Source organism: Gossypium hirsutum, chromosome D12 (genome assembly GCF_007990345.1).
Source record: "Gossypium hirsutum isolate 1008001.06 chromosome D12, Gossypium_hirsutum_v2.1, whole genome shotgun sequence".
NCBI lineage: Eukaryota > Viridiplantae > Streptophyta > Magnoliopsida > Malvales > Malvaceae > Gossypium > Gossypium hirsutum.
Window position 1 is genome coordinate 49,457,323 of NC_053448.1, and position 27,627 is coordinate 49,484,949.

General features: G+C 32.0%; 1 protein-coding gene across 1 annotated transcript; it reads right to left on the bottom strand.

Moving 5' to 3' along the window:
* Positions 1–534: 534 nt before the first annotated feature.
* LOC107943689 (uncharacterized) lies at positions 535–4,199 on the bottom strand. Its single transcript, XM_016877474.2, has 5 exons — positions 3,120–4,199; positions 1,740–1,795; positions 1,419–1,649; positions 1,025–1,316; positions 535–941 (listed from the first exon to the last, which is right to left on the bottom strand). Exons 1-5 carry the CDS (start codon positions 4,197–4,199, stop codon positions 591–593), a joined length of 2,010 nt encoding a protein of 669 aa, XP_016732963.2. The 3' UTR covers positions 535–590.
* Between the last annotated feature and the right edge of the window lie 23,428 nt (positions 4,200–27,627).

The following is a 27,627-nucleotide window of genomic DNA, read 5'->3' on the forward strand; positions in this document are numbered from 1 at the left end:
CTCAGGGGTTGCGAGAAATTTTTGACTGAGAGCTGCCGGCGGGTGAGGGACGATAGCTGACGTGAACGAATGAAGTTATGCTGTGGGGAACTAGAGCGTATTGAGGTGCAACGGCGGTGTTCGGTGATAAGGAGGTTGGTGAAGGAACTGCTGGAAGATTTCAGAAGTAAACAAAAGCGAGAAATGTTGCAGAAGGCTAGAAACTTGCCGGCTTTGTGTCGCATGGGAATCGGCCATTGCGACATTCGAGTTCCATTTCCTCCGTCTTGGTTTACTAAATTTGCCTATGTGTTCGGTTGAAATTTAAATCTTAAATGTTTTAGATTACCACTTCTTTTTTTTCTTGTAACTTCTTATTGTCTTGCTTATCTGGTTTCTACTCGGATTTTGATTGCAATATCGTAGTTGCAGACGTAAATTTGATCGTATCTTAAGAAATTAGGTGTTGTTGAAAATCCAATACCTTCTTTTAATATACAAATGTTCTTTCCAATAATACATAATCAACAGTGTGTGTCTATATCCTTGCTTTATCTGTGTGTATAAATAAATGTGAAAGATAGTTGGATGTTTTGGTTGAAGGGATTTCATCACAAGTTACCAGACCAATCATAATCCTGATACATAATATTAATATGGCCATCATCAGCCAAAAGATGGGCCAAAAGCCCCGATTGCGTAGAATCCAAGTACTTCATCACCCATTTCAGGATATCTTTCTCGGTTCCAAAATCTTCATTGTACCATTTGATGATACGAGTTAAATAAACGGTCCTCTTTTCCATGTTAAACTGAATTGCACCTCTCTGGAAATACTCCTTGGCAGCACATCTTAACTCACTTTCAACACCATCAGCAGTGAAAAACCTCACTGCAGGGCTGGACCTTGTCCCATTGCATAGTCCAAAATGTATCAATGGATTCAGTTTGGGAGGAGCCAGCTGTGATTTTCAAAATAATTAATATTGAGATGATCAACTAAGACTGGTTACAACAATGGATGGGGATGAAGTAGAGAGGGTACCTCTAAGCGGCGGTCACCTTTGCTGAAGGGTCTGAAGAAGGAATAAGGGGAGGTCCGATTGCGACGGAGGGTACCGTTGAGAATAATGTTAAGGGAGTAAGGGTATCCACCAACTAGATATAGGAACTCATTGAAAAAGGCTCGCTTGTCAAGCACTCCTTCGGGGTGTCCGATGCTAATAACAGCATGGATGGCCATGGCGTTGTGCAAGTTTAAGAACAAGGCTAGCCTTTCATTGGGACTCAGTAATTTCATATTCACCCTTTGCAGATCTCGAGCCACATTTAAGTATCTGCATCACCCACACCCACCCACTCATAATCCATATGGCATGTTTGGCTGATGAGATAATTAGTAAAATAACAACAACATGGGGGGATAAGGATGATAAAACCTTCGGAATTCTTCACTTCTGTCGATGCCACTATAATTAACGTGGAGCCTGTCATCCGATGCATAAGCTTCGAGAATGGCAAACATTAGTTTGGAAAGCCTATCGGCAAGAAAAGATGCAGGTTTGGGCTCACTATCGTTGGTTGAACTTCGATAATTGAAGCATCCCATTATGAATGGCTCATGTTCTAGGAATCGGTAAAAGTGGTTTCCTTCTTCAAATTCATTCTCTCTACACCATTTTCATATCATTAAATTATTTATTATTTAATGACAATCTTTACTACTAAAGAAAAAAGACTAAAAATTGAGCTGTTCTTACCCGAAAACATGATGGAAGAAGTGCTTCTGAACCATAAGCTTTGCAGTTATGACGCTCTATGAAAACAAAAATTTGTAAATTAATGTTTGCGGAATTTCAACATGAGGAAAAAGAATATGTTGATGATTCTTAGAAAATATTAACCGCTGAAAATTACATTACCACAATCCACCCATTTCATATAATTTAAATAATTATATGAGTGCACTATTCGAATTTACGAACAAATTTTTTTATTTTAAATATGAAAAATCATATCCAAGGTCATCAAGATGATTATACATCTGGATTCGCTTCATCCAAACTAATTCAACTGGATTGTTTAGTGAGAATATTAATTGAATATTATAAATACGACACATACAAAATAATATCTATAAAATATTATGTGAAAAAGCAAATGACCTTAAATTGATTGAGGTTTTAGAGATCATGATATCAAACTTTCTATATATAGATTTAAATTAATTTTATTGAAATTTAAGTTGTATGGTCTTAATTTTTTCACACTAAATTTTGTGTTTTTAGTCTATAACACTAATTCAATAATAATTTTAAGCAGATTCTTACACATGGGTAAAAAATTATGTGAAGAGATAAAATAATTAAAGTTACATGTATTTTTTTGTACATATTCTCCTATCAACAAAAATATATGTTATATTGAACTTGAATTTAACAGAAGAAATTTAGTTATGTTAACAATTTAATTTACATTTTTAAATTCAAAATGTAGATGACTTGAAATAAAAGGATTAAATTCTAAATATTTCAAGAGTATAAAAATTTAGAGCATATTTTAATCTAAATGTTTATGTTTAAAAGCATAGTCTTATGTTGGAATCTTATCATGTGTGAGATTTTATTGATTTCATATAACAACATTTTAACAAGGTAAAAACATCCTTATAATAATATAATTTATTTTATAAAAATAATATTTTTTAATTAAATTAATACTCAATTGACTAATAACATCAACTTAATTAAGGGTTTAAATAATAACGTGGTTTACCAATTAATTCAACTTGAATTTTTCGATACTATTGAAAATCATGTATAATTTCAAACCTTATCAATAAATCACAAAAAATAATAAAATTATAACAGTTATATGGTTTTTTAAAAAACATAATAAATATATTTTTAAAAATACCAATTAATTTGTTAATAATATAAATTTATTCGCATGACGGTATTTTAAAAAAGTTACTTAATTCTAACATCATATAAAAAGAAAAAAAGTGCTAAAATTATGGCATGTAATAAAATGGTATGAAAATCCTTTGGTGCATCAGATATATAATTAGGATTCTAATTAATTTAAGATTATGTGATATAATTATAATTAAAAGTGATATAAAGTAAGAGTAGCAGTACCTTTTTCCTACCACGGTCAAGATGATCCATAATGCCTTCCACCAAATCAACACCAGAGAAGCAATTCTTAACCATTTTCATCTTAATCAAACGATCTTGAATAGGCAAAGTCTTCCTCAGAGACCTCACCGTCTCCAACAACACGTCATCTTCTTCCTCCTCATCATCCACACCATATACTGGTATTGGCGGCGCTCCCTCCGGGCATCTCTCCCCCACCATTTCCCTCAATTTCACTTCCATCTCCCCACTATTCCTTAATTCATTCAAAGCTGTCAATCCTCCATACCACTTCTCGTTGAAGAATATCTGCGGCACTTGGCTACTCCCCGTTCTTTCTATCAACTCCTTCTCCCTTTTCGGGAACACGTCGATGTTTATTTCCACGTAGATCAGCCCTTTCTCTCTAAAGAAATGTCGGACGGCGGTGCAATCTCGGCAGTTCGATCTCGTGAAAAATGATATCCGACCTTTCAAATCCAGCCCCAGTCGTTCGGCTTCGCTTTTCAGCTTTACTATTACTTTCACTCCTGGGATATGGAACTCCGTCACCTCTAAGTTCAACGAGTCGTTTTTCACCACCAAGTCCCCGTTATCCTCTTTCCACGACGATAAACGTCTGACGATTGCTGCTGAGAAACTGCTGCTTCGGTCGCTTATGTATTTGCCAATGGAAGGCATGGTTTCTGCGATGGACAACGATTGCGAACGTTCCACCCTCGGCGTCGCTGGTGGGTCGGGTTTAGGGAGATGTGCTTGTGATTTAATGGCCGGCAAGTAATGGTTGCGGGCATTGCAGTATATTTTAGGACTATTAATGGTGATCTCCTTATCGTTGAATTCTTCGGTTTTGCTGGAAATGGAAGTCGATTCTTCCTTGCTTTCTTGTGGGGGCTTCTCCTCTTTCTCTCCTTTGCTTTTCTCAATCTCGACGTCGTAGAAGTCTCCGCTATCTTGATCAGCCGACGAGGCGGTTCCTTTCGGTTCGCCGCCGTCTCCACCATAACCGTTGGCAGTCTTATCCTTCTTCTTCTCAACACCAATATCTCCGTCAACTTTCTCTTGCTCTGATGAGTCCATCGCTATTTGATTTGTAAAGAAAAAGTATAGAAAAGGAAACGAACAGTTATAAATATATAAAGGAGAACGGAGATTAAGCATAAACAAAGCGATGAAAACGGAAAGATTTAATGGAAGGGAAATATAGTTAAAGATGAAGAATAAAAAACAATGGTGGCCATTGGCAATAGCTTTTGAGTTGAGAGAAACCAGTAAAAATAGATTTTGGGAAATATTTCTACTTGCGTTAATTTTAGAAAATAATTGCATGAATTCACACGTCACAATATCACAATAAAACTATTTAAAATACATTTGTTGAGTCTCTACGTAATTACGATGTAAGAGGTTTTCAGTATGTTATCTACGAGTTTTGTCCCAATACTTTTTTTATTTTTTTTATTGTGATTTGTACTAATTGTAATTGTTTAGGTATGTACTCATATTATTATTTATATTCTTGACTAAGTTGATGTTACGAGTCAATTAGGTATTAACTCGGCTAGGGAAATTATTAAAATATTCTTTCGCATTTAAAATAAGTTATATTATTCGATGACACTTTAATATTTTTATTTTTTTTAAAAATAATATATATATATGTGGTTAGATTTCAACTCATGTCAATTGCATTAATAGAACTTTAAATTCTTTATTCAACCAAAGCTTTATTTTGATATTTTTTACATACTTTAATTTTTTTATGCACAATTCACCATCAAACTAATAATGTTGTTGATTCAGATGGTGTCTTAAATTAACTCGACATCAACTCATGATTGATATCAACACCATAATAAACAATTTTATATTTATCTAGTATTCTTAATCTAATGTATTTATGCGTTTAAATTTTGTTTTTCTCATAACTTAATTTAATTTTTTTATCTTAATATCATACATATTTCATATCTTACTATTAATTTGTTTCAAATTATACGTTTCATTAATTATTATATGTTATTTTTAAACGCATGTGATAGAATTTCTATTAAATATAAAATCTATTATTTTTATAAAGAACATAAACCTTGTTAAAATTTAAATAAAATTTATTTTTATAAGTTTAATATAAAATAAATTGTTAATACTAAATTATGGCACACTCATAATATAGATGAAAAAGATGTAATAAATATATTTATAAAATATTAATATAAAAAAATTAAATAGAACTTTAGTTGAAATATTAAAGTTGAGATGTTAATTAATCATTATTATGTTTTATGATCACTTACATGTAATTTTTCAATTTCTAAATAAAAATATAAAAGGCAATTACACTCTCATGGTAATATTTGTTAACTTTTTTTTTTTGTGTGTAATTTGTCAATCAAACTCATACTTATTGCTAAGTGGCACCAATCCAATTAGCCAATTAAAAAAAATTTTATACATGCACAATTTTTTTTACTACTTTAAAATTGTAAAATAAACACTTTTTTTATCAATAGAATTGATATCACAAATATTATAATATTTGTCTTTGTAATAGATGATTTGATTATTATTTGATAGTAATTGATTTTTCATGAATGAAGATGTAATGGTTACTATGAGATAAAATAGGATCATATTGGAAGAACAGATTTACTACAAATAGATTAAGGATATCCTATAATGGTAACACACTTATAACAAGGTCATTAGGCGAGCACTTATTAAGTAGCTTTAGTAATGATATGTAATTAGGGAGTCTTAGTCGCAATACTATAGTAGAATGACTTCGTAACTAAATAAATTTATAATTAATGGACAAAAAAACTGGAACTTAATTATTAATTATTTGAGCCTTAATTATATATGTCAAATTGGTCCCTTCGCTAGCTCGTTGAAACCAGAAATGAATTGCATATAGAACCAAATGAACAAAAATAAATAGAAATGAAGTTCGAGAAATAGGTCGCGTTCACAAATGCACATGTTTTCTCACTAAATATAGAAATCATTTGAGAATTAATTTAAGATTTTTGAATTATTATTTATTTAATTATAATGAAATAATTAAAGTTTGAAAATGGAATTAAATTAATTAGTCATTATGAATTCGTTGAATATTAAAATTAAATATATTTCATCATAGATTCTTTTATGGTAAAGTTGTTATGACTCTAACGGAATTAGAATTGGTTGAGAAAATTATTTAATTGAAAAATTAATTTATCTAATTAAATTAATTAACAAATAATATTTATTTTGGGAAATAAGAAAAATATGTGTTGAGTTTAATTAAATTATAAACTGTTGGATTAAAAGCCTAGAAAACACAAATAATTAGACTCAATAAAAGAGAGGCCCAAATAACATCTTGAAGCTCATTTGATATACCTACATGAATCACGTTATTGGTCCACTTGTTCAAGTAATATGTTATTCCAAAATATATAATAATGAAAAAAAATATGATAATTATATTATTAAATAAATCTTACCTTATTACGAGTGAAAATTTGTGAGGGAAATTTACTTAGGGACGTAAATATGGTAAGTGGCACCATGCCCCTGACTAAGGAAAGAATATACATCCACCAATTTTAATTTTCGGTGCTTTAGCACCTGGACACGTCTCTCGGTACAATGTAGTCAAGATAGTTGATCTGTAACACCCCTAATCCGTATACGTTGATAAATTAGGGTTACGAGGCGTTACCTGACAAAACACAACTTAACACAGACATTCAGTAGAATTCAAAAATTTTACATCTATGTTAAATTAGTCAAATATTAAGTAAGTATAATTATAAATTCTACTTTAACCTTTTATAACAAAACATAACATTTCTGTTTAGTTAAACCATAAGAAAAATAAGCTAATTTCGTATGGCTATTAATTATATATATATAGTACGTTAAAGTACGACTCCCAAAATATTATCTAGCCTATACATGCCTTAAGTTAAAATTTAAACATTTCAATACCGAGACAGTAGATAGAGTGATGATCTTCGCTAACGATCCCCGAGTCTGCAGCTTGATTTTTATCTATAAAACAAATGGACAAAAAACAATCAAAGTAAGCTTTTATAGCTTAGTAAGTTTATAGCATATCTAAAATACATATAAACTAACATATGTAATAACATTATATGCTATAAATCAAATTACAAACATTATCATTAATTGCATATACTGAATGCTAGTATACTTATCATTTGCATTTCATCGAATGCATATCTATGATCTTTCAAATACATATGTCAAAAGCTTATATTGTTACTTATCAACTACATGAGCCGAATGCACATCTATACTTATAATCCACATATGCCGAATGCATACATATATTCAACAATTTTCATAACAACCAATATATGTGCCTACTAACTAAACACAAAGATCCAAACGTTTATATGCTCATCAAATACATATAAACAAGTGTTCATATACTTATCCATTACATATAACCAAAATCATATATATATATCAAATGCATATAATCACTTAATTTAACAGATTCACCGGCACTTAGCCTGCTAGGCTTATAGCCTGATTCAGATCACCGGCACTTAGCCTGCTAGGTTTATAACCTGATTCAGATCACCGGCACTTAGCCTGCTAGGTTTATAACCTGATTCAGATCATCGGCACTTAGCCTGCTAGACGTATAGTCTGAATAATTTCACTGGCATTAAATCCAATTAGTACTGAGCTTTAACAAAAGAATCTCAATTCACAGAAGTTGTATCTCATATTTGTATATAAAATCCACATAAAATTCAGCTCAATATTCATAACTTATATCAATATAAATATTTATTCATAAGTATACATGCTTATTTGCTCCAACTTATACAAATATTTTATACTAAATTCACACCTTATTCACACATACATGCATATGTTTGAATATATCTCATACCTTTGTAATTTCATACCTAAATTCAATACAACAAAATTTACATGTATACACATGTATATTCGAATATAATTTATACGTACATATATGTTCATACCTAAATTTATTACAAGGACATTTATATGCATATTTGCATATTCATAGTCATTCGAACCTATCTCACACACACACACACACATATATATATAATTTCATACTTTCAATTCGAATTTTATACTTTTAAATTTAACTCAACAAAAATAAAATTGATATACATACACATATACTAATTTAATAAAAGTAAATAGCTAATAGACTTACCTCAGATATTAGTGGACACGGTCGACTATTCAACTACTTTCGTTTTTCCCCGATCCAAATCCGTTTTCTTCGTTCTTGATCTAAACATATTCAAATTTAACCTTTTTTTATTCATCAAAACATTCAATTAAATCCAAAAATACATAAATGGGTAAATTACCATTTTGCCCCTGACATTTTACACTTTTTACAATTTAGTCCTTTTAGCACAAAACACAAAATACACAAAATTTGCCCACACTACACTAAGCTAGGGCCGAATGTTCCTATACTTCATACAAGTCCACACATTTCTTTTATTTCACATTTTAGTCCCTCAAAAATTTATTTTCACAATTTAACCCTATATATTCAATTTCACCAAAAATTTAAAGACAAAACATATTAATCTAACACCTATATTTCATATTTCATCAACTAATATCATAAAACTCAAACATTCATCAATGGCATATTCCAAAATTATCATCAATTCACAAAATTGAAACATGGGTTTTGAAGAACATAAAGTAACGATTCCAAAAACATAAAAATTATCAAAAGCCGAACAAAGAACTAACCTCAATTAAGCTTCAATATTGCCGAATAGAACTATGTTTTCTTTCTTTTTCTCTTGTTTAGTTTCGGCTAAGGAAGAAAAATAATAACCATGGCTTTGTTTAATTTTATTATAACATATATATTAACAATTTATTAGTTTACTAACTTAACCTTTAATATAAAATATATATAACATATAATTCAAGGTCTTTCTTGACCTTTGTCACCCACTACCAATAAAATGGTCTAATTGCCACATAAAGCCTCCATTTTATAAAGTCAACAACAATTAAGTACTTTCTTATTTAACCATCAAATTTTCATTTTACGCTATTAAGCCCTTTTTATCGAATTGAACATTCAAATGATTAAATTTCCACACGAATTTTTCACACCTATAACTTAACATATAATAGCACTAAAAATAATATTAAAATATTTTTTTGATTCGGATTTGTGGTCTCGAAACTACTATTCCGATTAGGGTCAAAATCTGGTTGTTACATGATCCCCAACTAAGCTGCCTGACTTCTTTTAGGTCGATTAATTCAAAATTTATTTATATAATACATAACAAAATATCTCCGTAAATAACAATATTGTATAATAACTACCAAAAACATCAACTATTTACTCAAATTCCTAATGAAAGCACAATTTTCTAACCAGATACTCAAAGTCATATTAGAAACGCAACTTTGTAAAAGATCTTACAATTTTTTTAAAAAAAAAAGTGAACTTTTTAATGCTAAAAAAATATACTTTTTATGAATTTTAATAATTTTTTTTATGATTTATCAACATATTTATTTATATAACAACATTTTATTTGGATAACAAAATCTATAATATATACCAATAAATCTATTTATATAATAAAATCTCTCTTGGTCTGCACATACAAAGTAACTTATAATCGGTTGATTTGGTAAAAGCTTTTACTATTTTTTTTGGAGCCTACAGCAGAAGCTCCCTGTTTATAAACTTGGTATTCCCTTTAAGCCTTAATTTTTGGGTCACACTTTCTAAGAAACCGCCACGATAACCATTTAAAATGTTACCACTTGTCACATATCTCATAATCACCTCCAAAAGGTGTGGAACTCAAGTAACGATTCAAATCATGCTCCGCTAAGCCACGCCTTAACATCAACTTAACAATCAAGTCATTATTTGAAATTCAAAGTCCAAAAAATTTAAAATCGTTGGATTTTCAAATTTTGTTCATTGCAAGAAGAAGTTATCCTCCACATTGGATAGAAGTGAGAAACTTTCACCACACAACACAAAAATGTCTGTCTTTGAGAAGGTGTAACAACCTAACTTTTAGTGGTACTGAAAAATGTAATTTCGGAACCCATTTCTGTAAACTAAGTGTGTAAATATTAAATATGAATATTTATAGGGTTAATATAAAAATATATTGATGTTTGGTCCACAATTTTGTCAATTAAATATTTAATTTAGGCACAGAGACTAGATTGTAAAGTTCCAATTACTATAAATTTTTAATTGCCAAAAGGCTTGAGGATTAAAATAGCAACTAGCCAAGGGTCCTAGATAGCAATTGGACCATTTCTCAATAGGAGAAAGTGGATAGTGATGTTGGAGTCCACTAAAGTTGATTAAAATTAAATTAAGTTAATTAAACCTCGATTATGTTAATTAAACTAGTTTAAATAAATCTTAATCAAGGTATATAAGTTAAGTTAAGTTAGTGGGAAAATAATGTCATCTTCATATTTTATCTCCTCCTTGCCATCCATGGAAGGAAGAAAACCATATTTGAAAGCTTAATATTCAGCCAACAAGTAGGTATGAAATTTAAGTCATTTTCTTGTAAATTCTATAGATTTAAGCTCATGGGAGCTACATTTAGCTAGCCCATGTACCAATTTGTAAAACTAATAAAGTTTTAGAAAGTTTTCAATATTAATTTCTTGAAGAATTATGCTTGAAATTGATAGATTTTAAGCTTAGGTTATGAAAAGGATTAGATTATAAAGTTATTTAACTTGTTAGTTAACTTTTTTACATTAGGGACCAAATTGAATAAAAGTAAAACTTATTATGAAATTAGGTTAAAATAGAAAGTATAGGGTCCCTAGTGAGAATACATGAATTTAGATTTTTATTCGAAGCTTCAAATCGAAAGTTATGACTATCCTGAGTTCAAGGACTAAACTGAATAAAATATAAAATTTTAGGGATATCAAAAAATGAGTTCATATAAGTTCATTCATATCATTATATAATATGAAAACATTTAGTATTGATTGATTGTATAAAATAATTGTATAGATTAAGATTTGGGTCCAAGCGGCGAATTAGTCCTTGAAATATCCACTTTTTTCACATTTTGAACAAGAAGTTCATGGAAACTTACTATTTATGTTTGTTATGTATGATTTTATGGTTGGCTTCATATATGTTTGAATATAATAAGATTATTTATTAATTGGCATGAAAGGCTATAAATGGACCAAATTCAAATGTTATGTGAAAATCGGTATGTATCAGTACAAGATTCAAATGTGATGGTTTGATTTATTACATGCATGTAAATGAAATATGTGATTGCGTACAGGGTACGATATGAAAAATGGATAATTACAGAGATATGTGATGGTTATATGTGTAAAAGATACTCGTATCAACTTTGTAAAGGGTTAGGATACAACTGACATGCTAATGGGGTCTTATGCGTTCTTATACGAGATATGTGATTATACAGAGATTGTCATAGGTTATATCGAGATCCAACATTTGTTGCAGATCATCAAGTTTTATATGTCTCTATGGAGACCCTGGTGTGGTAGAGGGATGTATTAGCATATGAACATGCATATAATGCCTGCGGGGTTTGCACTTCTATGCCCTAGTGTGGTGTAGCTTTAGCTTGGACGAACAATCTGGTGTGGTGTAATTTACCTGTGTATCTGAGTCCGTTTACTAGGATTTCATCGGGCGAAATAGTTTAAACGGAATCAAAAACCTGAAAACATGATAAAATGAACTTGATAAACAATCAAAATGCTATTGAAAAGGTTCAAATGTAAATGTTACATAATTATGTATTGATAATAGGAAATGTGATTGAAATGAATTATGAATTATTGACTTACACTTATGAATTTTTGGTTGAATATGTTTTATGATCGATTATATGTACCATTGATATGATTTGAGTTGCTTATAATGTTTAATGTCATGGATATGTATGTATAGATATATGCTCACCTTATTAATGTTGTAAAGTGATATGATCTAGCAAACATTGTGCCAATTTAAGGTAGCTAACACGCTTAGGTGAAAATAAGGTAAGATAGTGCTTCCCATTTGAACTTATTAAGCATTCTATATACTTACTTTCATTGTTTTCCTTCCCTTGTAGATCGCCACCTTGCGGAATGTATTGAGTCGAATCAGTATGAAACACACACTATTAAAAGACAGTAGAATTATGTTCTTTTAAGTAGGGGTGAGCAAAACTCGATTCGACTTGAAAAAATCGAAAAAAAATTCGAATTTTGAGTTAAACGAATCGAGTTATTCGGGTTAATCGAGTTATTCGAATCAACTCGAATTTTTTTTCGAATTTCGAGTTCGAATCGAGTTGAATTTTCAAATTCGAATAACTCGAATAATTCGAATATCAAACTATAATATTTTACATTTTTACCCCAAACTCCTAAACCTTTTTACTTTTCCCTCAAAACTTTTACTCCTTCCCACTTTCCCCCTAAAACTTTTACTCCCCTCCCCTCCCAACCCCCCAATCTACCCAAAATCTATTTCCCACCAAAATTTTACTCTCCCATTTATTTTTTCTCAAAATTTTACTCCCAAAAACCCTCAAAACCTTTTATTTTCTCCTAAAATTTTTACTCTCTCCCACTTTTCCCCTAAAACTTTTATTCCCTTCCCATCCCACCTCCCATCTACCTCAAACCCTCCCCCCTCCAATTTTTTTTTAGTATTTTTCCTCCAAAATTTTACTCCCCCTATTTACTTTCCCTCAAACTTTTATTCTCCAAAACTTTTTATTTTCCCCCTAAAATTTTACTTCTCACCCTTTACCCTCAAATAAAAAATCAAAGTTATCCAAAAAAAATTTACTAAACATAAATAGTAATAATTTTATTTATATCTACTATTTATATTATTAAATTAAATTTCACATTTTATATTATTTATATTATTGAATTGTTTAGTAATATTGAATATTTATATTAAAATTGAATTATTAATTATGCCGTAAAATATTCGTGTTAAAATTTTATATTGGTATCAATTTCACATTTTATTTTTAAAATAACTTTTATTAAAAAATCATATTTTTAAATTTAATATATTTTTTAATTCTAAAATACATAGTGACAAGAATCTGAAGATAATTGAAACAACTACGCAAGCAAAGAAGCTAACCAATAAATAAAACATTAATAAATAAATTATGAGGTGATGAAAGTTAATAAAAAATTTGATTAAGGTGGGTGACAGTAGTTACAAGGACCCAAAATTATTTTTTAAAATTTAACTCGAACAAATATATTCGATTCGATTCGAATTCGAATTCCATCTCACTCGACTCGATTCGAGAAAACTTCAAATAAATTTAGGATGATAAAATGAGATTCGAAAACTCGATTAACTCAAAAATTTTCGATTTGATTCGATTCGATTTGATCGAATGCTCATCCCTACTTTTAAGTACAAAATTGTGGGATGTATATAGGAACACTTAAGTTTTCAAATGCTCATTTTGGATAGCTAGTTTTGTGACAAATTGAGCATAATTGATTTTGAATAATGTGAGTTCTTTGTGGCTTGGTAAGTCTATCGAAATGAACATATTTAATGCTATTACAAGTAATAGTCATAATATTGAGTGATTTGGTAGTTAAGTTGATGTTTAGCTAGTAATGGTATTAACTCATGTAATGCTTGAAATATGTATTTAGTACTTGGTGGTTGTTCTTCATGCTAAAGTCACATAAGTCATTGATGCACAAAATGTATAGAAATGGGTAATAGCCCGTTTTCAATAAATTTGGAACAGTGATTTCGGGACCACAAATTCGAGCAAGAAAGAAAAATTATTTTAATATTATTGCATAGTCTACATTATGTTAAGAATGATGTATGAAAAGTTTCGTGAAGAAATTTTACTGATTACATGATTAATTGATAAAAGGACCAAATTGCATAAAATGAAAAAGTTGAATTCTAGTAGCTAGAGGGATCAAATAGCTATGGAATTCAAAACTTGAGGTCCTTATATGGTAAATAGACCATTAACAAAAGTTAGTAGATAGTTATGATGATTCATCCATGGAAAATTATAAAAAGAAAAATATTAAATTGGAAAGTTGAAAAATTAATGGATTATAAATTAATTAAATGAATAAAATAATTTCATATCATCATCTTCCCCAAAATTTCTATAGAAACCCTAGCTAAGAGAGAGAATTTCAAGTAAGCTTAATTGGGTAAGTAATCATGTTCCGTTTTTAGTAATTTCTATCTTTTCGAGATTGTAATAACCTAATCTATCTATTTTGGGGATCAATTTGTAAAGTTATCAAAGTATTAAAATTTTTCCATGGATGAGTATGCTGAAATTTTGAAATTTATGGTAGAAAATGAAAGGTTGTTGATAGATAAACAACTTTTGTAAAGGAAATTTCCATGAAATTGTCATTTAGGGACTAAATTGAAAAGATGTAAACTTTATGGGAAATTTCTAATTTTTCTGAAATGCCTGAGCTGTAAATGTTATATGTAAAAATCGGCTAGGCTTGGATAAGGATTAAATTACACGAATTTCATTTTCCGAGCCTAAGGATGAAATTGGAATTAATTAAAAGTATAGGGGAAAATGATACTTTTGCCTAAGATGTGAATTGAGTTGAATTGAATATGAATTGTATTAAATTGAGTTAAATTTACTCGTATAGATTTGGATAAACCTAGTACAGAGTTGGATTGAGGAAAACAAAAAGTATCGGATTAGTAGATTCTTGTATACAAACAATTGTCGAGGTAAGTTCGTGTAACTAAATTATGTATATATATATGTTTGAATTAAATGTTGTATATGTGTGAATGGTATAAATGTCTTATGTATGAAATTGATCACATGGAGGATAATGCCCTATAAGTAACAAGTCTCGTTTGAATAAATGAAACTCAATGGATACAGGATTTTTCATATTGGTTGTGGTCCTGCATATGTTGCGGACACACCATAGCTCAAAAGAGCATTTTGTTATAAGCTCTCTCGAGCTTCCCGTTATATGGTTCTTGCGAGCATCCCGATCGGTATTAATCCTACATGTGTTGCAGATATACCACAGCTCTTAGTGAGCGTCCTGTTACATGATCGGTATGGATGCTGCATATAATGCAAACATACTGTAGCTCTTTATGAGCGTCCCGATATAAGCTATTTGTGAGCTTCTTGATATGGCTCGCTTGAACTTCCTGTTATATGGCTACCTGGAGCTTCCTGATAATAGGTCTTTGGAGTTATCCCGTTAAGCTCACATGAGCTTTCTGTTTTAAACTCTTATGAGTTTCTTGTTATTAAGCTCGGATAAGCTTTCTGTTACATGGCTCACATGAGCTTCCTGTTATATGGCTTGAGAGAGTGCTTAATGATTATGTATTCTATAAGTACCCCTGAATATGAATTGACGGATTACAGTTTTGTACACTTTAAGTGTACTACACGTGTATCCATTGATATTTCAAATAAATTCTACGGGCAAAGTTCTGACATGGTTAAACTGAATTTGAGATGATTTATCATAGAAATGTACATGTTATATGGAAATATGATAAGAAAAGTATATGCGTATGAGCTCATTCATGTTTCTTGGCAATTGTGTGAATTATAATGACTAACATGTTTTGATGAAGTTGGGTGTTTAGGCTATTAGCCAAACTTATTTGATGCATTTTGCATGTTTATTTTAATGGAAATGAATGGTAAGTTAAATTTCCAGTTATACGAACTTACTAAGCATTATATACTTACTCTGTTTATTTTCCTCTGTTTTATAGTGCTCGAAAGCTCGTAAAGGTTGGAAGTCGGTCGGAGCATCATCACACTATCCTTCAGCTCATTTTGGTATAAATAGTAAACTTATTTTGGTATAATGACATGTATAGGTTAAATTGCTCAATGATATATCATGTATAAGATTGGTTTTAATGTCTTGAATTGGTTGGTGAATGTATTTAAGAATTGTTGTAGGTTGAAGGTAAATTTGGGTGAGAAAAGTGGCCTTGAAAATGACCTATTTTCGTCCACACGGGTAGATGCATGGGCGTGTGTCTCAACTGTGTGTAACACACGGCCATGCGCACGGGCGTGTGGTTTGGCCGTGTGTCCCCTATATCCTTAAAATTGAAAAATAGAATTCCCAGGTATTTTAACACTAGCAGAGACACGGGAGTGTGTATCAACCGTGTGTGATACACGGACGTGTGATTTGACCGTATGAACCCTACACCTAATTAATGCAAGTCAGTATGCTTACACGGTCTAGCACACAGGCGTGTGGCTTGGCCGTGTGACCTAAGTCAATAGCTACCCTAATTTTGAGCACGGGCTAGGACATGACCGTGTGCCCCACATTGAATGCCCAAATGGCCTAGGACACGGGCATTTCACTTGGCCGTGTGAGCCACACGGCCTACCTATACGGGCATGTGTCCCCTACATCTAAAAAAAAATTGAAATTTCGCGAAAAATTCTTTAAGTTTTCGATTTAGTCCTAACTTATTTCTAATGCATAAATTGGGCCTCGAGGGTCTATTTAAGGGGCAATATGATTAAATATGATTGGTGTCAGATATGAATAGTAAATAACATGAATTAATTGTAATTGTTATGTAAACTCCGGTAATACTCTGTAACTCTATTTCGGCATGGAAATGGGTTAGGGGTGTTACATTTATTAGTATCAGAGCTACGATTTAGCCGATTCTCAAACTAATGTAGCAAGTACGAGTTTAGCTATACATGCCATTATATAAATTATGATAGCGTGATATCTCCTGACCATTTTAAACATGTTTTTCATATGGTAATGTCGTCCAACCGAGCTGAATCCGAGGAAGCTGAGAGCAATGCTCAAACTTCAGTTCAAAGAACTGCATCAAGTAGTAGAAGGCTCGTATCTGAGGGACAAGTTGAGGAGGCTAAATAATCCTTCTTTCAAATGATAAATGAATGGTTCACTGAATATTTGAGAACTAATCCCGCTATACAACAACCTCCCCCTCTTGCTCCTCAACCAGTTTCTGATATGCCATAAGGTGTTGAATCTGTTAGAACTGGAAAGCCTCCGGTAGATAAAATTCATAAATACGGGGCAGAAGAATTTAGGGCTACTACTAAAGATGATCCGAAAAGAGCTGAATTCTGGTTAGAAAATACCATCAGGGTTTTGGATGAATTGTCTTGCACACCTACTGAATGTTTGAAATGTGTTGTGTCTTTACTAAAAGATTCAGCTTATCGGTGGTGGAATACTCTGGTTTCTGTTGTACCGATGGAGAGTGTCACATGGGAATTTTTCCAAGCAAAATTCAAAAAGAAGTATATTAGTCAGAGAATTCTTGATCGGAAAAAGAATGGATTTTTAGAGCTTAAACAGGGGAATAATACAGTATCCAAGTATAAACGAGAATTTGTTTTGTTAAGTAAATATGCTAGATAATGTATCCCGACTAAAGTTTCCATGTGTAAATGGTTTGAAGAGGGATTAAATGAAGACATCAAGTTATTAGTTGAGATTTTGGAATTAAAAGAATTTATGGTACTGGTTGGTCGAGCTATAAAGCCGAAGGATTAAGTAAAGAAAAGAGACAAACAAAGATGAAAGCCCGGGCTTCAAGTAAAAGATTTATAGGAAAGTCACAACTGTCGACTTTAAAGAAATCGAAGAAATATCATAATCTTCCAGTCACATCTACGAGGTATTCTGGAAAAGATCGAGGTACTCAACGCTCTAATCTGATATCTCCAGTCCCAAGCCTGTTTTAGATGTGGTTATCTTGACCACTATCTTAAAGACTACCTGGAAAGGATTGAAAAAGATATTATTCAAACTTTAAGGCTAAGTAACCTCGTCTCAAGAGGTAGATCACCTTGTAACCCCGATAGTATGAGTGGTAACTGAGTACAAGAAAAGATTCAACTGTTAAATTAGAAGCACGAGTACCGGCAATGATATATGTTATTCATGCAAGAGAGGATGCCTCTGCCCAGACGTCATTACTGATACTTTTTCTTTTCTTGATACTGATATTACTGCTTTGATTGATCCTGGTTCAACACATTCATATATATGTACGAATTTAGTGTCTGTTAAAAATGTACCTGTTGAGTCCACTGAATTCGTGGTTAAAGTTTCGAACCCCTTGGGCCAGTATGTAATGGTGGATAAAATTTGTAAAAATTGTCTGTTGGTGGTAATGCGTTATTGTTTCCTGGTTGATTTAATGTTGCCGCCATTTGATAAATTTGATGTAATTCTGGGAAAGGACTGGCTAACTCAACATAATGCAGTGGTAAATTGTAAACAGAAGTATATTGTGTTAGCACAGAAATATATCAGAAAAGGGTATGATGCCTATCTTGCATATGTGTTGGTTACTAAAGTGTCTGAATCGAAGATTAAATCAGTGCCGGTTGTTTGTGAATTTCTTGACGTGTTTCCGGAGGAATTACCCGGCTTACCGCTGGCCTAAGAGGTAGAATTTTCCATAGATATTGTTCTGGGAACAACACCAATATCTGTAGCACCCTACAGAATGGCTTCGAAGAAATTAAAAGAATTAAAAGCATATTTGCAAGAATTTATTAACAGGGGCTTTGCTCGACCCAGTCATTCACCATGGGGTGCATCGATTTTGTTTATAAAGAAGAAAGATGGATCTCTAAGGTTATCTATTGATTACAAACAGCTCAGCAAAGTCACAATCAAGAATAAGTATCCATTGCCTCGCATTGATGACTTATTTGATCAGGTGAAAGGTGCTACCGTATTTTCAAAGATTGATCTCCGTTCTGGTTACTATCAGTTACGAGTGAAAGACTCAAACGTACCAAAAATAACATCCAGAACTAGGTATGGACACTATGAATTTCTGGTGATGCCGTTTGGTTTGACTAATGCACCTGCGGTATTTATAGATCTGATGAATAGAATTTTTAAATCGTATTTGGATAGATTCGTTGTGGTGTTTATTGATGATATTCTGATATACTCCCGAGATGAAAATGAACATGCTAACCATCTGAGAATTGTACAACAAACTCTGCGTGAGAAACAACTGTATGAAAAATTTAATAAATGTGAATTTTGGCTTCAAAAAGTTGGTTTCATCGGACATATAGTATCTACGGAAGGCATTAGAGTGAAGCCGAACAAAATTTTAGCAATTGTTAACTAAAAACCATTGAAGAATGTATCTAAAGTTGGAAGTTTTTTGGGATTAACTCGATATTATCAGAGATTTGTAAAAGGGTTTTCGATGATAACTTCTCCGATAACAAGATTATTACAGAAAGATGTAAAATTTGAATAGACTGGTAAATGTCAGCAGAGTTTTGACAGATTGAAAACTTTGTTGACTAAAGCACCCGTACTAGTTCAGTCTGAATTGAGTAAGGAATTTGTGATTTACAGTGATGCATTATTGAATGGTTTAGGCCGTGTTTTGATGCATGAAGGTAAATTAATAACTTGTGCATCTAGACAGTTAAAATCACATGAAAAGAATTACCCGATACATGATTTGGAATTAGCAGCCATTGTATTTGCTTTGAAAATTTGGCGACATTACATGTTTGGTGAAAAATGCCATATATTCACCAAACATAAAAGTTTGAAGTATCTGATGTCGCAAAAAGACTTGAATTTGAGACAGCGCATGTGGCTTAAGTTATTAAAATATTATGATCTAGTTATTGATTATCATCCGGGGAAAGCTAATGTGGTTGCAAATGCTCTAAGCAGAAAATCCTTGTTTTCCTTGCGAGCAATGAATACTCGTTTGTCTTTATCTGATGATGGTTCAATCATAGCTTAGTTAAAAGCTAAATCGACGTTTCTGCAGTAGATTTGCAAAGCTTAGAAAAATAATGATGAGTTATAGGCTAAATGGGTACAATGTGCGTCAAATTTTGATTCAGAATTTTAGATAGGGTCTGATGGCTGTCTGTTACTCAAAGGCAGAATATGTGTACCGAAGAATTCAGAACTTGTACAAAAAATTTTGCATGAAGCTTATAGTGGTACAATATCTATTCATCCTGGCAGTAACAAAATGTACAATGATTTGAAAAAGATGTACTCGTGGCCGGGAATGAAACGCGATATTTCTAAATTTGTATCTAGATGTTTGGTATGTCAGCAAGTTAAAGCTGAACACCAGGTGTCTTCGGAATTATTATAGCCAGTTACGATACCAGAATGGAAATGAGAAAGAGTTACTATGGACTTTGTGTCAGGACTACCCATATCTCTAAAAAAGAAAGATGATATTTGGGTAATCGTCACCGATTAACGAAGTCTGCACACTTTATTCCAGTATGTATGGATTTTTCTCTGGACAAGTTAGCAGAGTTATATGTTTCTGAGATTGTTAGATTACATGGTGTAACACCCCTTACCCGTATTCGATGCCGGAAAAGGGTACGAGGTATTACCAGAACACATACACTTTTAACCATATTAAATCGAGTTGTAAAATTTCATCTAAACTAAAACTTTCAAATTGTTATTCTTGATTCGCTAATTAGGGTTTACGTGGCCCAATATACTCACAATCTTTCACATCCTCGTCGTATGAATTCATAAATTTCTACTTACTTGTTGAATTCATCACGAGTACCTGAATTGATCTGTATCATTGCATATTCTCATGTCGTCACATTTTCCTATTTAACTATTGTAATATATCAATTACTCAATATCTCATAAGCTAAGTATCACATATACATTATCCATTCATCTCCCATACAACTATCAATATTAGCCACAAAGATAGTAAAAATTTTTTCTATTCGATGTTAAACCAAAACATATTACTTCATTACCAACTAACCTTACTAAATATACACCTTATACTAGCCCAAGTGTTTAACCATTCACCCATGACATAAATATATTTTATCTATTATTACAGAATATAGATGTGCTACCCAAATCATAATTCACTTCACATAGTAACCGAGTTAATTTTTATCATTTGTCAAATAAATTACAAAACAAATTATATAACAAAATATAGATAAATTTTAAACCTCACCAATAAACAAATTCTTATGGCATTAAATAATCATCACGCATCAAAGACAAACGTGCTTGACATTTCCATCACATAAACCAAATTAATTAGTGCAACCTCAATGATGTAATCATCCTTTTAACTTACTTAACCAAGCCAAATTATACTATCATCTCACACATAGAATGACCCACCTATCATACTTCTCAATTATGTTACTTAATAGACCAAATATACCTAACCTTTATCATCATGATCAATCCACAACCAAAATACATCCATATATCAAAATTACCACACACATATATATACTATGACTAAATTTCTTAAACATTTGATCAATTGCTTTTCAATACCGCAATAATTCTTTCAATACCAATACGTATTTACCATTCAATTTACCATTGACCGATTATAATCGGTCATATAACCATTTATACACAATTCATTCATATATTTTATTGTCCTCCTCCTTCTCTCCATTCCACATCCTTAATGCATATAACACACTTAATAACATTATACCTAATTTCATTACTCACTTATATGTAAATTTAAAGCTGCCCATCTGAGTCAGAGTCACTGAATTATTTTATTAAAATCCGTTAATTTTCCCTGAAACTACATTTATATATCTTTTTACCATAAAAATTTCAGAATTTTTTACTTGGCCAATAAGTACAATTTATTCTTTAAAGTTTCCCCTGCTGCATTGCTCGACAGTCCTGACCTCTCTTCACTAAAAATTGATTATCTCATTGTACAGAATTCGGATGGTATTCCTGTTTATTTCTCATGAAAATAGACTTGTTCAGGATTCTAAAAATATAAATTTTAACCCATAATTAATTTTGAACAATTTTTAATGATTTTCCAAATTCAGAATAGGGGATTCCGAAATTATTCTGACTCTGTCTCACAAAATTTATTATATCTCATGATTTACAATTCCATTGCTTACACCGTTTCTTCTATGAGAAACTAAACTTAATAAGCTTTAATTTCATATTTTATCATCTTCTAATTCGATTCCCATGATTTTTGGTGATTTTTCAAAGTTGGCACACTGCTGCTGCCTAAAACTGTTTTAGTGCAATATATTGATTACCCTTTTGACTCTAAACTTTTAACACATGACAATTTCATCCCTAGGCTCAGAAAATTAAATTCTTGCAATTTAATCCTTGATCCAAGCCTAATAATTCTCATACATATCAATTACAGCCCATGGATCCCATGAAATTTTAGAATTTTTCCACAATTTCAATACCTTTCAACTTAATCCCTAAAACATATTTTTATCCAAATTTTTTTAATAAAACACCTTTAAACATCCATTAACATACCAATTTCATCATAAAATAACAAAAATCATATGAACTTATCAATGGTATCTTGCTAAACTTTCAACAAAATGAGAAACTAGTAGAATACTAAGTTGGACCTAATTGTAAAAGTCTAAAAATATAAAAAAATTCAAGGAAAAAGTAAGAATTACACCTACTTGAAGCTAAAATACGTAAGACCAGCTCTAAACCCTCTTCCATGGCTGTTTCCCACCAAAATTTCAAGAAGAAATGGTCTTGAAATCCTTAAAATAAATTTTGGCCACATAAACTTTATTGTAATTCCAATTTTGTCCTTAAATACATAAAAATCTTTGATTTTTTAACGGTATGCCGTCTCTGCCACTTAAGTTGGTCCATTTACTCTTTTAGTCCTTTCTTATTTAATTTTTAAGCTATTTAATCACTTTAGCAAGTTTTGCATCTTTTTAATTTAGTCCTTTTTAATTAATTGACTGCCGAAACGTTAAAATTTTCTGATGAAACCTTAACACTACCATATTGACACTCCGTAAATATTTATAAAAATATTTATGGCTCGATTTATAACATCGAGGTCTCGATACCTCTTTTCCTCAATTTCTTGACTTAATAAATTTTTATAAAACACAAATTACTAATTCAAAAATCTCTTAAAAATCATATTTGACTCGTAATTATTAAATAATAAAATTTATGAGCTTATTTTCTGAATTTTGTGGTCTTGTACCACTGTTTTCAACATTTCTAAAAATCGAGCTATTACACATGAGGTACCAGTCTCTATTATTTCTGATAGAGATCCCCAGTTTACATCCCGATTCTGGAGCAAGTTGCAAGAAGTTTCAGGTGCACAGTTACATTTTAGTACCGTATTCCATCCTCAAACTGATGGTCAATTCGAACATGTAATTTAGATACTAGAGGATATGTTTCAGTGTTATATGCTAGAATTTGAAGGTAATTGGGAAAAGTATTTACCTTTAGTTGAATATGCATACAATAATAGTTATCAGTCCAGCATTAAAATGGCACCGTACGAGGCTCCGTATGGTCGTAAATGTAGAACCCTGTTGTATTGGACAAAGCTCAGTGAGAAAAAGATACATGAAGTTGACTTAGTCCGTGAGACTGAAGAAAAGGGTGAAGGTGATTTAGGATAGTTTGAAAGCAGCCTCTGATCGTCAAAAGTTTTATGTCGATCTTAAATGAAAAGAGATAGAATTTCAGGTCGGTGATAAGGTATTCTTGAAAGTATCACCTTAGAATAAAGTTCTCCGATTTAGCCGTAAAGGAGAACTAAGTCCACGGTTCATTGGACCATATGAGATCATAGAAAGAATCAGACCTATTGCGTACCGATTAGCATTACCACCAGACCTTGATAGAATTCATAATGTTTTCCATGTGTTTATGTTACAGTGATATCGGTCAGATCCTTCACATGTTATCTTTCCGACAGAGGTTGAGATTCAACTTGACATGACTTACAGTGACGAACCAATCAAAATTCTGGCATGTAAGACGAAAGAGCTAAGAAATAAAAAGGTCGTTTTAGTAAAAGTTCTTTGGCAACGACACGGGATAAAAGAGCTACCTGGGAATCGGAGGAAATAATGAGATCTGAACCTCTTTATTGGTAAGATTTTCGAGGACGAAAATTTTTTAAAGGGGGAGAGTTGTAGTAGCTCGTTTTTAGTAAAATTGAAACAGTGGTTTCGGGACCACAAGTTCGAGTCAGAAAGAAAAAATTATTTAAATATTATTGCATGGTCTGCATTATGTTAGGAATGACATATGAAAATTTTCGTTAAGAAATTTTACTGATTACATGATTAATTGATAAAAGGACCAAATTGCATAAAATGAAAAAGTTGAATTCTAATAGCTAGAGGGATCAAATAGCTATGAAATTTAAAACTTGAAGTCCTTATATGGTAAATAGACCATTAAGAGAAGTTAGTAGATATTTATGATGATTCAGCCATGGAAGATTAGAAAAGGAAAAGGATTAAATTGAAAAGTTGAAAAATTAATGGATGATAAGTTAATTAAATGTATAAAATAATTTCATATCATCATCTTCCCCAAAATTTCTATGGAAACCCTAGATAAGAGAGAGAATTTCAAGCAAGCTTAATTGGGTAAGTAATCATGTCTCGTTTTTAGTAATTTCTATATTTTCAAGATTGTAATAACCTAACTATCTGTTTTGGGGACCAATTTGCAAAGTTATCAAAGTATTAAAATGTTTTCATAGATGAGTATGCTGAAATTTTGAAATTTATGGTAGAAAATGAAAGGTTGTTGATAGATAAATAACTTTTGTAAAGAAAATTTCCATGAAATTGTGGTTTAGGGACTAAATTGAAAAGATGTAAAATTCATGGAAAATTTCTAATCTTTTTGAAATACATGAACTGTAAATGTTATATGTAAAAATCAACTAGGCTTGGAATAAGGATTAAATTGCACGAATTTCATTTTCCAAGCCTAGGGACAAAATTGGAATTAATTAAAAGTATAGAGGCAAAATGGTACTTTTGCCTAACATGTGAATTGAGTTGAATTGAATATGAATTGTATTAAATTGATTTAAATTTACTCGTATAGATCCGGATGGACCTAGTACGGAGTTGGATCAAGGAAAACAAAAAGTATCGGATTTGTAGATTCTTGTCTACAAACAAGTGTCGAGGTAAGTTCGTGTAACTAAATTATGTATGAAATTGATGACATGTATGATAATGCCTTATGTATGAAAGTGTCTTATGTATGAAATTGATCACATGTATGATAATGCCCTAAAAATAACAAGTCTCGTTTGAATAAAATAAAATTCAATGGATAGAGGATTTTTCGTATTGGTTGTGGTCCTGCATATGTTGCGAACACACCATAGCTCAAAAGAGCATTTTGTTATAAGCCCTCTCGAGCTTCCCGTTATACGGTTCCTGCGAGCATCCCGATCGGTATTAATCCTGCATGTGTTGCGGATATACCACAGCTCTTGGTGAGTTTCCTGTTACATGATAGGTATGGATGCTGCATATAATGCAGACATACTATAGCTCTTCATGAGCGTCCCGGTATAAGCTCTTTGTGAGCTTTCTGATATGGCTCGCTTGAACTTCCTGTTATATGGCTACCCAGAGCTTCCTGATAATAAGACTTCGGAGTTATCCCGTTAAGCTCACATGAGCTTTCTGTTTTAAACTCTTATGAGTTTTCTGTTATTAAGCCCGAATAAGCTTTCTGTTACATGGCTCACATGAGCTTCCTGTTATATGGCTTGAGAGAGTGTTTCCTGATTATGTGCTCTATAAGTACCCCTGAATATGAATTGACGGATTACAATTTTGTACACTTTAAGTGTACTACACGTGTATCCATCGATATTTCAAATAAATTCAACGGGCAAAGTTCTGATATGGTTAAACTGAATTTGAGATGATTTATCATAGAAATGTACATGTTATATGGAAATATGATAAGAAAAGTATATGTGTATAAAAGTTATTATATGATGGGCTCATTCATGTTTCTTGGCAATTGTGTGAATTATAATGACTAACATGTTTTGATGAAGTTGGGTGTTTAGGCTATTAGCCAAACTTATTTGATGCATTTTGCATGTTTATTTTAATGGAAATGAATGATAAGTTAAATTTCTAGTTATACGAACTTACTAAGAATTATATGCTTACTCTGTTTATTTTCCTCTTTTTTATAGTGCTCGGAAGCTCGTAAAGGTTGGAAGTTGGTCGGAGCATCATCACACTAACCTTCAGCTCGTTTTGGTATAAATAGAAAACTTATTTTGGTATAATGGCATGTATAGGTTAAATTGCTCAATGATATATCATGTATAAGATTGATTTTAATGTCTTAGATTGGTTGGTGAATGTATTTAAGAATTGTTGTAGGTTGAAGGCAAATTTGGGTGAGAAAATTAGCCTTGAAAATGGCCTATTTACGTCCATACAGGTAGACACATGGGTGTGTGTCTCAACCGTGTGTGACACACGGCCATCTGCACGAACGTATGGTTTGGCCGTGTGTCCCCTGCATCCTTAAAATTGAAAAACAGAATGCCCAGGTATTTTCACATGGGCAGAGACACGAGCGTGTATCTCAGTAGTGCGTGATACACGGGCGTGTGATTTGACCGTGTGAACCCTGCGTCTAATTAATGCAAGTCAGTATGCTCACACGGTCTAGCACACGGGAGTGTGGCTTGGCCGTGTAACCCAAGTCAGTAGCTACCCTAATTTTGAGCATGGGCTGGGACATGGTCGTGTGCCTCACATTGAATGCCCACACGGCTTAGGACACAGGCGTGTCACTTGGCCGTTTGAGCCACACGGCCTACCTATACGGGTGTGTGTCCCCTGCATCTAAAAAAAATTAAAATTTCATGAAAAATTCTCTAAGTTCCCGATTTAGTCACGACTTGTTTCTAGTGTATAAATTGGGCCTCGAGGATCCATTTAAGGGACAATATGATTAAATATGATTCGTTTCAGATATGAATAGTAAATGACATGAATTAACTGTAATTGTTTTGTGAACTCTAGTAATGCTCTATAATCCTATTCTGGCGACGGAAATGGGTTAGGGGTGTTACAAAATGTATGTATTAAAGTTGAATGACATGTCTTAAAATGATTTGGTATAGGTAGATTTGGCATTTGAATGAATGTGATGAAATAAATTGATTTTGAATAGGTTGGGCTCATGTTTCAATTGGTTTTGATTGGAATGGTTTGGTGATTTGTTTGGCATGAAATGGTATAATTTGAGTTGCTTTTGATGGTATAAGGTTGTATAAATCATTTAGGTAGTATTGTACATCTTGAATAGGAACCAAAAAGGTGTTTTTGCCAAAAATAGAGTCCTCGTCACGACCACCAACTCCCAATGTCACAATGTAATGTCAATTGTAAGGGATGTTGTGACATCAGTACGTATGAAGTCGCGACGTGACATACTAAATTGGCGATGTCATGATGTGGAGAGAGTGAGGTCACGACATCAACTCGGAAATTTTCAAACATTATAGTTTTGTCCTAATTCAAACTGGAGTTAGCAAAAGAGCTTTTCTAAGCTCGTGTGGGAC